The sequence below is a fragment of the Lagopus leucura genome, unplaced genomic scaffold (genome assembly GCF_019238085.1).
Source record: "Lagopus leucura isolate 7727_CA_CO unplaced genomic scaffold, USGS_WTPT01 Super-Scaffold_100048, whole genome shotgun sequence".
NCBI lineage: Eukaryota > Metazoa > Chordata > Aves > Galliformes > Phasianidae > Lagopus > Lagopus leucura.
Window position 1 is genome coordinate 3146006 of NW_024962294.1, and position 16603 is coordinate 3162608.

Below are 16603 nucleotides of genomic sequence, written 5' to 3' on the forward strand. Positions count from 1 at the left end.
GAGTAGTGGGACGCCCTGGAAAGCCTGTGGTGCACCCTGGAGCAACTGAGGCTCAGGCACAGAGAGAGCTGTGTTCTGAATGGAAGCCAGGACTTCAAGTCAGCTCCAGTTCTCAGTTTGACCAGTGCTTTGCTGCTGGCCTTAGAAGGCAAGGCATAATGAGTTTTTTCTGTCACGGGGTGAAGATGGTGGTGATTTTGCTTCAGTAGATTTCCAGGGAATAAAGATAAACTGAGGCTGAGCCATTGCTACAGCCCTTACAGCTGTAGGACTGAAATGGCTGTCACAGCAGCAGCCACCTGCTCCTCTGAATCTGCGCTCTGTGTATCAGAGTGACTTTGGAGAACGATTGTGAGATATCATGAAAGACAGGTTTGCACTTCCTTCATTAATATTGAATCATCAAGAGCCACCTTTATACACGACAGCTGCCCACAATGGTTGCATTCCTTCATTGTGTGTCTCTGAGCTCTCTGTGCAGCCCTGGAGCACAGGAGGGGGTTGTGTTGGTGGTATTGGCTGGGAGGAGATTCCAATGGAAGGCTCCCTAAAGAATGCTGAGGGGCCCCAGGACTCTCTGTGCAGCAGAGGTGAGCGTGGCTGCCTGGCAGGGATACGTGGAGGCTTTGTGGGGCTGTGCAGACAACTTTTGGGTGTTGTGGAGTTGAGGCTGAGCTCCTGACCGTGCTTTAGCATCCTCCCAATGGTGGTGAGAGGCTTAGCAGGGCCAGGCTTTGTAGTGTGGGACTCCCTGAAGTGCTGGCAAAGGGTCAGCACCCAAAACCAAATGTTTCCTGCATGGAGATAAAGGTTCTGCCAAGTGCTGGTGCCCCACAGGTGTGACTGTGGGGGGGGAGAGGGGGGAGATGCTCTGCTTTAGGAGGTGCTGAGAGAATCACCCACTGCTCTGCACGCATCTCCACATCAGTTAAAGACCTGCAGCGTCCCAGGGCTGCTCCCCACAGCACGGCTGGCACCCAAACACCCCCTGGTGCCCACAGCTGGATGGAGCTGAGCAAAGTGGGAGGTGATCCTCAGCCCCCCCCCCGTGCCACCCATCCCCAGGAACGCCTCCCACACCCCAGGGAGGAGCAGCAGCGCCTGCCCCAGCACGCAGTGGGTGCGGGGTGCTGGGAGCCGATGGAGCCGCGGTGGCATTACCAGTTCCGGGTGATCATGCTGGGGGATTCGACGGTGGGCAAATCGTCCCTGCTGCGGCGTTACACCGAGGGGGTTTTCCTGGATGCCGTCAATCAGACGGTGGGGGTGGATTTCTACGTTCAGTTCGTGGAGTTGGAGCCGGGGCTGCAGGTCAAACTGCAGTTCTGGGACACGGCTGGGCAGGAGCGCTTCAGGTGGGTCCTGCTTTGCTTGTGGGGAGGCAGGGGGAGGTGGATTCCTGTGGGCTGGGATCCCGAGGACGCCCTGCTAGGGCTGTGTCTCCATTGCTAAAGGCATTGCCCTCAGGTGGCCCTTAGGGTTCTCTTCTGAGCCCTGCATCCAAGTGCAGAGGGCCCAAAGGAGCCCGTGGGCCCCTGGAGCTGCAGGGGGACGGGGGAGAGGCTGGGGATCCTGCTGGGATCAGGGCAAAGCAGCTTCCCTGCACCCCAGAGTCCATGGGCAGAGCGTGGCGCCGGTTTCCCTTTTGTCCCACTGGGAAACAGAGCAAATTGGTGCTGCTGGCTGCACCCCCCCCCCCAGAAATACATCTGAGATGGGAATGCTTCCATTCCATGTGCACCACGTTGTGATGGAGCTGCCTGGGGCGATCGGTACAGCGAACGATCCGGTTCTCCTTGGTCTCCTTGGTCGTAGGGTGGCAGGGTGGTGGGGCAGGGATGCTCCAACCGAAGGGGATCCCTTCACCCCACCTCTGGTCGTGCTCCAGGTCTGTCACCCATTCCTATTACCGCAACTCTGCGGGTGCAATGCTGCTCTTCGACCTCACCAACCGTGCGTCCTTCGAGAGTGTCCGGCGGTGGCACCGGGAGGTGACAGACACCATCCAACCTTTCCACGTGGTTTTCCTGCTGGTGGGACACAAAAGCGACCTGGTGGGGGAACGTAAGGTGGGCAGGAGGGAGGCGGAGCGGCTGGCGGCCTCGTTGGGGGTGCAGTACGTCGAGACCTCAGCCAAGGACGGCAGCGATGTGACGCGGGCGTTCCAGATGCTGACCGTGGCCATCTACCGGGCGCTGCAGAGCGGGCTGCTGGCACCGTGCGAGGCGTGGGACGGGGTGAAGAGCAGCGTGCCGCTGCCAGCACCGTGCCCGAAGAAGGAGAAGCAGAAGAAATGCGCGTGCTAAGGAGGGCGTTGAGGTGCTGGGCTCTGCCGGGTGCCGAGGAAGGAGGAGCAGCGAGTGATGGCGTTAAACAGCCCCCTGCTCACCCCACCGCCTGCCCCGTTTCCTGAGGAAAGGGAGGTGCCAAAGCCCCGTTCTTCTGTTCTCCCCCCTTACAAAGCGGTTCCCAGACAGCGAGCGCAGCCCCTCCCTGTGCCCTCGGGTTCCAAACCCGTTTTACTATGGAGCAGAGAATGCTATGGTGTCCTGCGCCCAGCAGCACCCAACCCAGCTTTGGGCAGAGCCCTGGGAACAAACGGCAGCTCTGTGCCCCAGGAGCTGCCTCTCCCTCCCGAGCACCAGTCAGACCGGCCTCAGCTGCACTTACTGCATGCCCCGGGCTGCCCAGCTGCACGGAGCCCTCAAGTATCAACAAAGGGGGTTTCACCCGTGGGTGCTGGCAGCCCTGGAGCCCCAGCAGCGAGCTCTGCAGTGAGGCAGTGTCCACAACCTCCCTTTCTTTGCAGGGAGCCTGCAGAGCTGCCCTTTCCCTCCCCACCACATCCCACAGCAGCCGTAGTTTCTCTGCTGTGTGCCAGTTTGGGCAGAACAGATGCTGGGATGTGACTCTTCATGTTGTGAATGCACTCATCTCTTATCCACAGCCACCACTTTCCTCCTACCTGCAGCCAAGCAGAGGCGGAACCCCAGCAGGAGCCCTTGGCACAGTGAGCACAGGGTGGGCACAGCCCTGCCTGCAGCGCAGAGACCATCAGCTCAAAGCCCAGCACAGATCTCACACGCAGACACCAGGCAAGCCCCACAGCTGCCTCTTTCCCTTGGTTTTAGATTAATAATTTCTTTATTCATGTAAAACAAATGCAAGTATTTATATAAACACTGACATTACAAAGTACTGGAGCAGGGAGGGGCAGAAGGAGGAAACAAAAACCTCTACAGATGCTTCTAATACTGTCCCACACACACCATCAAATGCTCTGTTCCTCAGATAATCACTTATACGATAAACCACTTTCAAGTCACAAATAAAAGTCTTTGCTTTGAGATACGCTGCGCTCTTATGGGGAAACGAGGACAGAATGTTTTTGGCAGATCTCCTCACAAAGTCAGATATTGCTGCACCATTAATAAAAAATATATGCTTCTCTGTAAAGCATTAACAAAAATATCCCACGGGTGGCATCGCAGAGGCTGCAGTGAGAGGCAGGGATCCCAAAATGCACCAGTGTCACCTTGAGCTTCTCCCAGGCGTTATTTCTTGGTGGTTTTGCGAATCAGTGCCATTCTCTGTAAGAAGAAAGAGAAGAATGTGGGAAGCTGAGTCTCAGGTGAGGTTACTGCAAAACGACCTGAGAGCAGCTGTGCACAACAACCCATCTCGGGTTCTCTCAGGGCGCTGCCTGTCTTGTTTCCACACAGGTCTGTCAGGTCCATTTGAATCTCAGAGTCCTGGAGGAAAAGGAAACGTCTGCGTGTCCCCACTCAGCCCCCCAGGATGCAAAGGCTGTGTAACAAAGCAGAGCAGCAGCAGCAGGGGAGGGACCAGAGCCCAGCCGAGCTCCAGGAGGAGAGCTGCAATACCAGCCATGAACTCCAACAGCTCCTGCAGGGCTCCTCCTGCACCACCTCTGGCCTCGTGGTTCAAAAGCAGTCACTCAGTTCAGTTAAAGCAAAATTAAGGGGGGGAAAAAAACCAGCTGCCCAGCTGCAGTCACAGCTGAAATCACAGATGACTGCAGGTTCTCTGCTGCAGCTGTTTAACCTTACGGTGACAGGCAGCTGAGACCTGTGACACAAGGACACAGCAGGTGCCCTGTGCTGCTCCCAGTGTATGAGTGCAGCCTTGGCCTGTGGGTACAAAGAAGCCCAAGGAAGCTGAGCCAAAGCCTGGGGTAAAGCACTGATTCCTGTGTGTGACACCACATCCAGCCACCATGACTCTGCACCATGCAGCATGGGTCTGCAAACGCAGGGTGGCAGTTCTGGTTACTCGCACCACATGCTGCATCCCAGACAGGACTGGCCACAAGACTTCTCCCAGGCAGTCCCTCAGGTATCCTGCCTCCTCCAGTCCTTCTTTAGCATCCTGGGAAGAAAACCCCAGGCCTTGCCTTGATTTCTAACCACCTGCACAGGAAGCATCAGGCCAGGAGGGGCAGGGCAAGCTCTCAGCACTGTGCTCATTTGTGGCCTTTGCAGACCTACAATTATTCCTACGGTGTCTGTGCAAGCCACAGTTGTAGTGGAAATGCAAGTCATGGCTTGAAGCAGTGACTGAGCACCTGGTGCAAGGCAGGGCCAGCCCAGGGAAGCTCAGCTGCACGCAATGCACCTGAGTGACTGGAAGATCCACCCCTTCCCAGAGCTCATTTAAAGGTTAGCAGTGGAGGTGAGGGTGTCTCATTGCAGATCCCTGCATACCTGAGGCCTTCTGAACGTAAGCAGCTTCTTTCCTTTGTTGCTGTGCCCGTAGCTGTTGCATTTGTTGCAACCTAGGACTTGGCTACTCTGCTGTCACTGCTGTGCTTTCCATCGCATTGCATCATTCCAACAACCAAAAATGCTCTCAGCTGCTTTTTAACCCTTCCCACCCAGGCTGCCACACTCAATCCCCTCTGCACAAACCAATGAGGAAACTCCAGAAGTTACTTCAAGTCCACTTGGAAGAGGCTACAGATTCACCACTGCCAGGAGCCCAAAGGCACCTTACCTGCACCAGGCTTCTACCAGGCGATTCTCAGCACGTTCCTGAGGGCTCCTTACCTGTTTGTGAGCTTCTGTAGTGCAGGCTTTTTTGTAGGGCCTGATTTCTTCTGAACCAAAGCCCGGGATCCACATGTTCCACTGACGCTCTGGAACAGAGAGAACGTGCCAGCACACCTCACCCACTTGGAGAGAATGGGGCTGGGGGCAGATTTTCCCCTTATTACGAGGGCAATGGATCTTCTCGTGGGTTTTCTCCCCAGCAGTGGGGTGTGAGCCCACCTCTCAGGTGAGGGGAAGCTCCTTACCAAGGTGCAACTGGACATCTTTCACTTCCAGGGTGTTGGACTTGCGGTGCCGCGCGAGCTGGCAGGCAGCTGTCACCACACTCTCTATGAAGTCATCGGCGATCTGCAACAGCATCTGCCACAGAGCGAGGACAAAAAGAGCTCTTACCAGCACTGAACAGCTGAAACGATGAAAACAAAGCCTCAGAAGATAATGTTTCAAGGGTGTTTGCCGTGCTTCCCTGAAACCTTTCTGGACGCTGGGAAGCAGAGACGTGGATGGCTGAAGGCAGTGCAATATAAACCAACCCTCCCAGCTTTGGGCAAAGGGCCACTGGACTGTGGAAAACCCCAGATCTGCTCTTTCTGCAGCCCCTGCCACGGGTTGGTACCTACTTCCTCCACGTCTTCATCCAGCTGCTCATTTGGATCCACCTCACGCACCAGGTCCTGCAATTTCTTCTTGGTTAAAACCTGAGTACGTGAGAGAGGAAAGAGGAACCATTTACTGAGCTGCTTCAGCAAACAACTGCCCATTCTGCACGGCCACGAAAGACCTCCTCCCCCACAAAGCAGAGACCCCAGTCACACGTGTTGACACAGCTCAGGAAGGGCAGATAAGAAACATCAAGTGCTAAGGAGTCATTTTCAAGCACCAGTGGCTGCTCTGAACAGAAAGCAGAGAGCAGCAGGCCAGGATGACTAAATTCCTGCACTAAACCAGCACTACAATGCCCCTGGCTGAAGTGTGGCTGCTGGCAAGAGAGGACAAAGGCATAATAAGAAATCTTAAAAGGCAAATGCAAGCAACGTTCCAGTGACTGATTTTGTGTCCAGGACATAAAGGAAGTATTTCCATCGCTCCAGTGCTCATCACCTTCAGCATTTCAAGTGGCAAACAGACACACGTGAGTGCTGGATTATTGCAGGGCAGAAGGCAGCATCCTCTCAGCCCAAATGTGTCAAAAGATTGGGAATTTCACCACTGCTGAGCAGTTGTAAGAGCTGTGAGCATCTCCCCTGCAGCTGGGGCTGAGTTTACCTGGTTGCTCTCAGGACTGAGCCGCCCTCCTCCGCTGGGTGTGCCGGGCATCTTTGCCACGGCGGTGCTGTTGGCCATGGAGCTCTGAGGAGGGGTGCTGGCAGGTTCAGGCTTTATGGAGGAGAAGTTGGAGAGGTTGATCAAGGTAGATGGGCCAAACTGGTTCATAATCTGTTGGGCTTTAGCTTTTAGATCATAAAGCTTGTCAAGGTCCTGCTTCTTCTTGGGGTTGTGGGGGCCCAAACCGATCAACTGCAGAGAGAAACAGAAGACAGTCAGCAAACAGAGCAGGGACCCAAAGGGGGCTACTGACAGGACCCAGAGTTTACAGAGCAGGTCTCTAGACACGGTAAGGAAGAGGAATGTTTAGAAAACATTCCCTGCTATCTGGGGAACGAATTTTTCCCTGAGAAGCACAGCAGCTGCATGCAGCATGCTGAAACCACAGTGGCTCCTCGCCCTGCTGGGTCCTGCGTGCATTCAGCCTCATAGCAGGGCCTGCCTGAACCACTTTACACGTACTGCAGGCAGCTCTGAGGGTGAAACTGTGCTCAGAGTCCCCTAAGGACACAGCCCAGCCTGCAACGCACAGCAGGCTTGAGCTCCATTCATGGTCACTCTCCATCCTCCACAAACCCAGGAGGCAGAAGCCCAAACCAGAAGACAACCAAGCTCAGGCTCTCTACGCTGGAGGTCTCGGTTCCAGCAGTGCTTTGCTCCAAACCTGCTCTGCAGCAATCCCCCCTCCTGAAATCCAGAACCATCTTCACAACACAGAGCTCAGTCCCAGTTCTAAGGAGCAGTGACAAGAAAGGAAACACAGATGAGGCTTCCCACAGCAGGACACCAAAAAGCCACAGTGAGGGAACCTAACAGGCAGCCAGAGGGGGTTCTGGCAGCACAACCTGCAGCTCAGATCTCATGGTGGGGTCACCACCACGTGCCTGTGGTTGCTCACACTGTCAGCTGCAAGCAACTGCACGGACAGACCAGAGCTGCTGTATGCAATACACTCACATACAGACCGATGAGCAGAGTGTCTTCTGTCTCAGCTACAAACAGAGATCTTCCCTTCAGCACAGCAAGCTGTTAGTTTGGATTAATTCATACAGAAAACAAAAATCACGCTCAGATGGTGGCTGTTTTAGTGCTTCACTGCAACACAACCCCATGCACTGCTGCACTGCTGAGCTCTTCTAGAAGAATTTATGTTGAGACACATTTCTGTAGGGCTCTCAGCAAATTCCCAGCTCACTCAGTTTGAACCCAGTCAATGGCAGAAGGCCCTTATGCTCAAATCTCAGCACCCTCAGTGGAGTTTCATTGCACGCCAGGGTTTGCACAGAGGCTGGCTGGAGGCCATTTGCTCCCATGCTTCATTTACGCATCCACCAAGCAGGAATCCTCACCTGCCATGCAGGGGAGCAGGCGATGCCTGTGCAGTGCTTTGAATCCCTGGGGCAGGATGCACTTTATTGGTATAAAGTCGTTTTGCACATTTCTCTCTCGATCTTATTGGCACCTTTTGTGTGCCTTTAAGATCATCAAAGGCAAAACACCCAGGATGAGGAGGTCCCCGCCAGTCCTGCATGCCAACTCAAGGCAAGCTCACGCAGTTTACTTACAGCTATCTGCGTGTCTAGATCTTTAATTACATCAGCCACTGCTGTGGGCCCAGCGAACGGAGAGGCCATTTCCCAAAGCCTTCCTGGGGTCAGCAGCCAGCGTTAACCTACTCTCTCTTCCTCCTCTTCCACATCACTCTCATTCCTACAGGAACACCAGATATTTCCCGTGTCACCCATTCCCTCGTAACATCTCAACAGGAAACAGTTTCACCACACTGCAGCACACATTCCATCCGTGAATTTCTTTTGCAGCTGTTTGGGACGTGCTGCTCACCCAACCTAATTCTCTCTTTCAGTTTAAAGCCACTCCCCTTCGTCCTATCGTTATCTACCCACGTCAGAAGCCGCTCTCTCTCCTGTCTACGATCTCCCTCCAAGCTCTGGCAGGCTGCACTGTGCTCTCCCAGAGCCTTCTCTTCTCCAGGCTGAACACCCCATAGGAACACGCAGCAGAGGAGCTCCAGCCCCCTGAATACATCAGCAGACGCTGGGTTTGGGGCTCCAGCTGGGAGCACTGCAGGGCAGCTCCGTGCTTTCCTTACAGCGGGTGGCGTGGCCTCAATTAACACCACGATTCGCTTCCTGGCGATCCTCCGCAGCTCGTTAAGCGTGGCCGCAGCAGCGCGGAGCCGCTCGCAGCTGTAATTAGCGTCTAGAATCAAACGAAGCTTTCAGCGCCCCCGTCCCGCTTTAGGACTTACATCCCGGGAACACGGGAGGCCAGCGCTGCCCCTCACGGCCAGCCTCAGCCCCGCCGGTACCGGCTGCAGCTCGACCGGCTGCGCCACGCACTCATCCCGCACCGCTCCCGGCCCCTTCGCCCCGTACCTCCCCATGCCCCACGGGCGGACCGAGGCCCCGCCGCCGGCTGCGCTCCCTTCGCCGCGCACACCGGATGCCCTTCTGGGGCACCACCCGGAAGTACTGTCGGTGCCGCCAATCAGAAGACGAGGCGCTCTGCGCGTGAGCAGAGTCGTGGCGGGGAAGGGAGGGGCCCAGCATGCCCCGCGCGATTTGCATAGCGCTCCGAGGCCGATGGGGCGGGGGGAGAAACGGTATTTTAGGGAAAAGACGCAAAAGCGGCCAAAAGCGCAGTGAAATTCGAAGGGGAAAAGGTAGGGAATAACGTATACGAGTCTGTTTTCTGAGGAAATACAACGAGACTCGCCGCGAGCTAGAGAGGAGCCTGTTGCTCCTCAGCGGCCGCAGCGCGGAAGCTCGCCTTTAAAAAGGGCTTCTGCCGTGCGTGGCACGGGGGGGCTTTGGCCGCCCCCGCGGAATCGACATCAAGAGATTTCGGAAGCACAATTTTTGTGGGAGGGGTCGCCAGTAACCGCCTGTTCTGGCGCCCCGGGGTGGTGGTGCGAAGAGCAGCAGGGCGGGATAGAGGGTCACGTGGGGTGACGTTACGAGAGGCGGGTGTGCCCGCAGCCGCTCCTGTGGGGGCGGGGCGTCGCGTGCACGCGCTGCTCGCCGCCGTAGCGCTCTGTGGGCCGGGTTCCCCATGGCGGCTGCGCGCTTTGCGCCCCGAGCTTCTGCCCAGCTCTGAGCCCTGCGTGAGCGCGCTCGCACAGCAGCTGACGGAGCAGCTCACGTACGTGTATGTATATATATATATATATATGTATGTATTTAAATAAAAGTGCGGATTCAGGTATAAAACCCCCCCAGGTCCCAGGGCCGGGCTCCATCCCCGAGGGTGGGCAGCTCTCCTCTGCTGCCTCACCAGGCCTCGTGGTACACGTGAGAGAAGGGACAGTCTGCGAGCTGCTGAGCGTCGGACCCCTCCGCAGGGAGCCCCTCCCCGTGGGGGCTGGCAGTCCGCTCCACCCGGGGGGCTGCGCTCACTCCAGGCGGCTGCAACGGGGGGGGCAACGTACCGTGCTGGGGGGGAGCCTGGGGAGCCGGCACGGCTCGGGGAGGCGGGGAACCCTGCGGTGTCGCTGGGGTTCCAGCAGGTGCCGACGTGCTCGGGTTCACCAAACGGTGTGGCGTATTCGGGTTCCGGTGGCAGAGGCTCTGCGTATTCGTGGTGTTTTCCCGGCACGTCGTAGTGGCTCACAACCAGCGGCAGGGTGTAGTTCTCGTCAGGGGGAGGCTTGAAGGTGGACGAGGCCAACTGGCCGCTGGGGCTCACCTGCACCACATCCGGCTCGGCGTAGTCTGCAGCGGGGGAACGCGGCTCTGAGATGGGGACGGAGCAGAGGGAACGGCCCCACAGAGGGACGTGGCCCCATGTCCACCCCCGGGTGGGCACAGACCCCACACTTCCCTCTGCCCCAGTGCCCTCTGGCCACCTTTAATGCCCACGCGCTCCCAGGCTCTCCCTTTGCAAAGGTTCGGGATCCCAGGCAGGGGATGGAGCAGGGTGCAGTGGGAGGGATGTGGGTCCGTTCTGCCCCATCACTGTGTTCCCATTACCTGGTGAGTGGGTCTGGCTGAGGTCCCCCAGCACCACAGGGAAGGAGGGCAGCGTGGATCCGGGGGGTGGCAGGCTCCCCAGGGAGCACACCTGGCTTGCCTCCAGCTTGGGTTGCCCTGGGCAGAGAGCAGAAACCCCCATTTATCACACGCCTGCCTCCCCCCACCCCTGGATGCCCTTTGGGATGGAGGTGCCCCCAGAGTGGGACATGAGGAGGAGCAGGAAGGAGCCTGAGCTCAAGCCTTCAACCAGCTGCATCTGACCTGAACCCAGCACCTCTCTGAGCCCCCCACAGTGAGTGGGGGTTGTTACCTTTCGTGAGCCCGCAGTTCAGCTCGGTGGCTGGCTTCCTGCAAGGGGAGAGAGCACAACACAGGTGAGGGGCTGCCTGTGATAGAGGCATCCACCAGGATGGAGCCAGCAGCCTAATAGAGCCCCCCACAAACCCCATGATTTGTGGGGAGGGGGGAGATAGGCTGGGACCCACCTCCTCCTGCAGCAGAGGAAAGCCAGCAGCAGGAGGCTGGAGCACAGGAGGACAAAGATGCCGATGAGCAGCATCACCAGCAGTGTGGAGTCTGGGAAGAGAGAACAGCATCAGCACCTGGGTCCACCATCCGAAACCTCCACACCTTTGGTTCCCCTGGGTGCTGAGAACCCACCCTGGGTAAGCCGAGCTGCACAATTAACGACTGCCCAGAGCCAACAACGGGATGAGGATCAGCCCCTGTGTGCTGGCACCCACCTGCCTTCTCAGGGTCCAGGGCGATGCCAGGGATGGGTGTGCGGCCAGGCGGGCGGCTGGTGGGGATGGGGATGTGGGCAGGGACCTCCTTTGGGACGCTGGGCACTGCAGGGCAGAGCGGGTGCTGTCAGTGCTGGGAGCACTGGGAGCTGGAGGTCCCCGGGGGCACGAGGGATGCTCACCATAGGGCCGTGCTGCACGGACTCGTGCCATCTGGCAGCCCAGCAGGGCCACCTTCAAGGCAGCACGTTGATGCCAGCTGTGGGGTGTGATGCGCAGGTAGCGGGTCGTGATGGGGGGGATGAAGGCATTGGAGACCTCCCCGAGGCTGTCCACGTTTCCTTCAAAGACCTACTGGGGAGGGCAGGGATGGCCGCAGAGCTGCAGGCTGAGGGTTGCTCCCACCCTGCTGCCCCCGTGCCCACCTTGTCCTCCCGGCCACTGCTGCCCCTGTAGGGTCTCCAGTTCTTCCCATCACGGCTGGAGGACACCCGGTAGGACGTCACGTAGAAGTCATATATCTCAGCAGATCCCTTTGTGATGATACCTGTTGGGCAGGATGCGCCCTTATGTCACCCCAACCCCCTCAAAGCTCCTTCCTGGGCACCCACATCCCCCACTCTGCCCCAAGGAGCCGATAAACCCCGGCTGCATTCCTCCCTCCTCCGGCCCCCGGTCTCACAATGTCCCCATTTTCTTCCTGCCGGCCTCTGCACAAAGCCCCCGTTGGCGGCGGGTTTGGCTGAACAAAAGGCGCTCGCTGGCACCAGATGCAAGAGCATAATATTGACTTGTTCATCCCAGAAATGGCTGCAGTGGGGAAGGAAGAAAATGAGGACAGGAAAAAGCCACGAAGGACCAATGCTGTCCGGATCCCAATTTGCACCAGTACAACCAGAGCAGGGGGTGGCACGAGGAGCCCCCAAACTCTCCTGGGAGTCACAGGTTGGGGGTGGGGGGGGGGAGGGGATCTGCAGCCTCTTTGGGCAGTTTGGACAGGTGACAGACAACCCAACTGAGCAGTGATCCAGGCGGCATGGGGACAACAACCAGCCCCATCCACCAGCTGACCTGTGACATTCCTGCGGGTGCCCAGGTCCAGCTCCAGCCAGGCAGTGTCGGTGCTGGGTTCGGCTGCCCAGGAGGGGCTGGGGGTGCCCAGGGCTGCCCGCTCAGCTGCCCAGCTCCGCTCCTGCCCCAGCGTGTCCACCTCCTGCCACCAGGATGAGGCGTTGAAGGCGGCCACCTCCAGGGCATCGCCGCAGGCTGCAAGGTGAGGTGACAGCTGGGGACCTGGACAGCAGCAAGGCCTCCTCGTGCAGCCAAAATGATGGCTTAATGCATGGGAAAATACCTTTGTGGAATAGGAGACGCTTCTCAGAGAGGGAGCCCCTGCGAGAAGGGAAGGGGGGGGGATGTCAGGAATGGTCCTGTAGGGCAAAGACCCAGCAAAACCCAGCTGGGGGGCTCTGACATTGAGGGGGTGGCAGCTGGGACCCCTGTGCCCACCTTTTGGAGTGCAGCCCATTGGCGAAGGCCGACTCGTAGAGCGTGATCCCCTTCTCACGGGACAGGGTGACCTGCCCACCCGCCTCGTCGGCGACCACCCCGGCGTGCACAGCTGCCTTGCACAGCACTGAGGTCTGCAGGGAGCGTGGGGTCAGAGCAGCTAGGCCCCCCCCCCAAGGTGAACCTGTCCTCCCTCCACCTACTGGCAGCAGGATGGAGGTGACAGGTGACAGACAGCCACCTGTTGGGGACAGTCCCCAGCAGGGCACCCACAGGGGACGCCTCCCAGGAGAGCAGGGCTCTGTACGTACATCCCGGTAGCCGTCCTTCGTGCTGCCCCAGATGTCCCCCTCGATGTCCTTGCAGCCAGCAGGGCAGTACACACTGAAATGTACGGGATGAGTGGGATGGGGAAAGGACTGATGGAGACAGGTAGTGATGCTGGGCTGTGGTCTGCTCAGACAGGCTGCTGGTGGGCCAGCTGCTCACCTGACGTGCTCCTGGGAGAAGTGGGTACCTCTGACCAAGCAGGAGATCAGGTCTGCAAGACATGATGCCCCAGGGTGAGGGGCTGTGTGGGACCCCCACAGCACCCAGCTCTCCCTGGGGCACCCCCATCTCTGTCCCCTTCCCAACCAAATCCTGTTCCAGGGGTGGGTTTTTCCCCTTGGGTCTGCAGGAACAGGGTACAGTGTCTCTTTGGTCACAGTGCTGTCTGCAGCAGAGCTTGATATTGTGGCCCCAGCTGTCCTGGGGGTGCCAAGTCTGAGGGTTCCCAGTTCCCTGCCATTCCCTCTCTCACATCCACAGCTTTCAGGCAAGGAAAATGGGGGCTATAGGGGACTGGGGGCAATGAGAGCCACGCTGGGATGAGCACAGACCTCCCTGCACCCCTATCTGTGCCCCTGATACAGACAGGGACACAGCCAAGGGGGTTCAGCACCTTCAAGGAACAACCCTCCTCCCTACCTGGGTGCTGCGAGCTGGCATAGGACAGGAGGAGGCCTCGTCCTGAGCGATGGCTGGTGCTGTTGAACAGGACGGTGATGGCACTGGAGTTGGTGACCAGCAGCGGGGCGGCAGGGACAGCATTCCTGCAATAGGGCCCTGCAGGAGGGATGGGGCTTTGGGGAGGACTGGGGTCCCCGGGAGTGGACACAGGGACCCGGATTGAGGGCTTCACCTCCCCGGATGTGTGTGCTGGGAAGGATGCTCAGGGTGGCCCCATCAATGTCCCCACAGCCACAAAGTGACAATGTGCTGACGTCACGTCTTCCAGCTGGGTCATCTCCTGCTGCTTCCCGGCAAACTTCTCCTAAGAGCTTCTTAATTGCACCCAGCTGGGATGGAGCAAGCAGCCGTGGGGCCAGCAGCCCTTGTTGAGGCAATGGCTGTGGGTCTGGCACGCACGGTTGGGCTGCAGAATGGGTCCACATCCCCTCCCCACTGCCACCCGTCCCCTTTCCACAGGAGCCACCAAAGCTTTCTCCTAAATCCCCCAGAGCAGCAGCCCATTTAATCCAAATTGATTTGCAGTCTCCATCTCTCTGATTAAAACTTCAGCTTAGCAGGGAAGATGGGTTCCTTGGGGACATCCCTAGGCCTAGATGGGGACAAGAGGTATCCCTGGGGACAAGAGGTGTCACCTCTTTTTGTCCACCCTTCCCGATGGATGGAGGGCACAACAGGACAGGCTGTGCTGCTGCTCTGCATTGCTTCCATCTCCAGGCGCCCAGAGATGCTCCCAGCAGCACTGCTGTTGTCCCAGGGATGGGGACGGTCCCCAGGACCCCAGCATGTCCCCGAGGGGAGGGCAGCAGGGTCAGGCTGTGATGCTGGTTGGGCGCCAGGAGCCGGCTCTGAGTCAGCCACTTCCCGACAACCAGCTGGGATCACTCCAGGGACAGCAGCAGATACTGGTGGGACCCTGCCTGGCCCCATCCCAATGGCAAAGGCACTGAAAGAGGCTGGGGGTCCGGAATGCTGGGTGGGTGGGCAGCGTGCTGCTGGGAATGGGGCCGCGTGGCTGACCCCCTCTCTGCAACCCCATCCCGTCCCATTGGGGCCATCTCACCCTACTGCCACTTCTCCCCCCTGGAGATGTTTCCCCACCGGGTGCTGTCAAATTGTTCAATCTCTCCAGGAAAATCCTGGAAACGTTTGGGCAAAGTTACTTAATCAGCAGCTGCATCTGCTCCCATCTGGGTCGCCTTGGCTATCTCCCCCCCCCCCCCCCCCCCAATCCTCCTCAGGATGAAATCAGCTAAAAAGCCGGATTTCCCCTGATCCCCTCCTTAGCGAAGGCTTTATGTAACGCGATCTGCACCCCTCTGTGCTGCCTCAGTTTCCCCCTTACCATAAGCAGTGCCTCTCTCAGGGTCGGCCAGCAGCAGGGAGCTGTGGGTGCAGTGCTCCGAGGACTCCAAGTCGACGTCCCCAAAGGCCACGATGAGGGAGGTGCCCGGGGGGGCCCGCAGCTGCCAATGGCACGCCGTGTGGTTGGGGTACGTGCCGGGGTAGTTCCTGGAGCTCAGCGTCCCACTCTGTGCTGTCAGCACTGTGTGGCCACAGCCGTCCCCTAAATGAAGGCAAAGAAGTGGGGTTGTTCTCCGTGCCTCAGTTTCCCCATGCTGCGCTGCCCCATAGGGATATGGGTCCTTTTTCAAACCCCTCTGGGGATGACCCCAAGACCACGACAGCCCCAGTTTCCCTTCTGCAGACATCATTGTGCCACCCCTTTACTTTTAGGACCCTGATTTGGGGGGGGGAATCTGGGGGAAATAACCCCACAGGGCTGTACAGCGCCCAGCCACCACTGTGTCCCTCGTGTCCTCAAAGTGACACCCGCCACAAAGGGGCTTTACATGGCAGAATACCCCCAAAATCCAGATACAAAAGCGTTAGAGGGGTTTTCACTGGGTCGTGTCAACCAAAGCGCTCAGTTCCTGCCCCAGAAATGGACAAAGCCGTGTCTGGATGCGGCTCGAAAGCTCACAGCAGCACGGAGACCCCGGGCAAAGTCTGCTCTGTGCATTGCCATGTGCGTGTGGGGGGGACAGCACCTCTAGGGTACGAGGATGGGGGGAGCAGCGCTGAGCCCCCCAAGGGCTCTGTGAGGAGGGCGGGGGGGGGGGGGCCACAGCTCATCTTCTGGGAAACGAAACCCCAAACCCTCAGCCGTGCCAAATCCTGCGGGGAGGGGAAACTGCAGGACGGGACGGGAAGGCGGCCAAAGCGGGAGCACCGGATGGGATGCGGGGCAGGGAGGGTGGGAAAGGGGGGTTGCAAGGGCAACGCCATCAATGGGGAACGTCAATGGCTCACCCCCCAAAAAAGTGAACCCCGAACGCAATATGAACGGAGACACCAACGGGGACATCAATGGGTCACCTCCCAAAAAGTAAACCCCGAACCCGACCTCAACAGGAGCATCAATGGGGGATCTCAGTGGGGACACTGACGGGCCACCCCCAAAGAAAGAAACCCCAAAGTGCGGCGGGATCGCCGGCACCGACATCGAAGCCGTTGCGGGACGGCACCGCCGGGAGTCCATCCCGGTTCTGCCTCCGCTCCCGCCCGCACTCACCGTGCTGCCCCGCGGCCGGGCGCGCTCCCATCAGAAGGCAGCGGGGCAGCAACAGCACGAGCAGCGCCCGCGCCCCTCCGCCCGCCCGCATCCTCCCGGCGCCGCCGCCACCGCCGCCACCGCCGCCACCGGCCGCCCCGCCCCGCCCCCTCGCTCCTATTGGCCGCCGCCCTCCAGCCCCGCGCCGCCATTGGCTAGCTTCGGCGCCACTCGGACGGAGCAGAGCGGGCATCCCGCCGGTTGGGGGCGGCCAAGAGCCTCTCTCGGCTCGGGGCGGCGCGGCCCCTTTAAGACAGGCGGCGGCCGGAAGTGCTGGCGGCCGAGGCCGCGGCGCTCAGTGCGCATGCTCCCCTCTGCCCGGCCCCGCTTCCCCCACCC

General features: G+C 58.9%; 3 protein-coding genes and 1 non-coding gene across 5 annotated transcripts; 2 read left to right on the plus strand and 2 right to left on the minus strand.

Moving 5' to 3' along the window:
- The first annotated feature begins 1096 nt into the window (after positions 1 to 1096).
- Positions 1097 to 3347, plus strand: LOC122187602 (ras-related protein Rab-39B-like). The gene is made up of 2 exons (XM_042885252.1): positions 1097 to 1355; positions 1889 to 3347. Exons 1-2 carry the CDS (start codon positions 1141 to 1143, stop codon positions 2304 to 2306), a joined length of 633 nt encoding a protein of 210 aa, XP_042741186.1. The 5' UTR covers positions 1097 to 1140; the 3' UTR covers positions 2307 to 3347.
- On the minus strand, positions 3126 to 8883 carry TAF12 (TATA-box binding protein associated factor 12). 2 transcript variants are annotated; one of them, XM_042885250.1, is made up of 7 exons: positions 8792 to 8867; positions 7961 to 8105; positions 6336 to 6587; positions 5690 to 5767; positions 5315 to 5429; positions 5067 to 5155; positions 3126 to 3590 (listed from the first exon to the last, which is right to left on the minus strand). In XM_042885250.1, exons 2-7 carry the CDS (start codon positions 8027 to 8029, stop codon positions 3555 to 3557), a joined length of 639 nt encoding a protein of 212 aa, XP_042741184.1. In that variant the 5' UTR covers positions 8030 to 8105; positions 8792 to 8867; the 3' UTR covers positions 3126 to 3554. The 2 variants fall into 2 exon arrangements, with proteins under 2 accessions (XP_042741184.1, XP_042741185.1); XM_042885251.1 differs by lacking the exon at positions 7961 to 8105 and having other exon boundaries at positions 8792 to 8883.
- Positions 8884 to 9189: 306 nt separating this feature from the next.
- On the plus strand, positions 9190 to 9316 carry LOC122187616. Its single transcript, XR_006181361.1, has one exon. It is a non-coding gene; the product is annotated as a U11 spliceosomal RNA (small nuclear RNA).
- A 278-nt stretch (positions 9317 to 9594) lies between these two features.
- LOC122187525 (discoidin, CUB and LCCL domain-containing protein 1-like) lies at positions 9595 to 16316 on the minus strand. Its single transcript, XM_042885099.1, is given in 16 exon segments — positions 9595 to 9832; positions 9834 to 10126; positions 10385 to 10501; positions 10698 to 10735; positions 10873 to 10963; positions 11131 to 11235; positions 11313 to 11481; positions 11556 to 11677; positions 12202 to 12396; positions 12485 to 12522; positions 12640 to 12773; positions 12951 to 13023; positions 13129 to 13180; positions 13609 to 13746; positions 14996 to 15217; positions 16226 to 16316. Coding segments are annotated over 16 exon segments (2025 nt in total). The 3' UTR covers positions 9595 to 9685.
- Positions 16317 to 16603: the final 287 nt, after the last annotated feature.

What these genes read in the sequence shown, in the direction of transcription:
- LOC122187602 (XM_042885252.1), top strand. Translation starts at nt 1,141, where the DNA reads ATGGAGCCGCGGTGGCATTACCAGTTCCGGGTGATCATGCTGGGGGAT. An exon ending in GCTGGGCAGGAGCGCTTCAG is followed by an intron (nt 1,356 to 1,888) that starts GTGGGTCCTGCT and finishes GTCGTGCTCCAG; the next exon opens with GTCTGTCACCCATTCCTATT.
- TAF12 (XM_042885250.1), bottom strand. Translation starts at nt 8,029, where the DNA reads ATGGCCTCTCCGTTCGCTGGGCCCACAGCAGTGGCTGATGTAATTAAA. An exon ending in TCAGTCCTGAGAGCAACCAG is followed by an intron (nt 5,768 to 6,335) that starts GTAAACTCAGCC and finishes TCACGTACTCAG; the next exon opens with GTTTTAACCAAGAAGAAATT. An exon ending in CTACAGAAGCTCACAAACAG is followed by an intron (nt 3,591 to 5,066) that starts GTAAGGAGCCCT and finishes TTCTTCTTACAG; the next exon opens with AGAATGGCACTGATTCGCAA.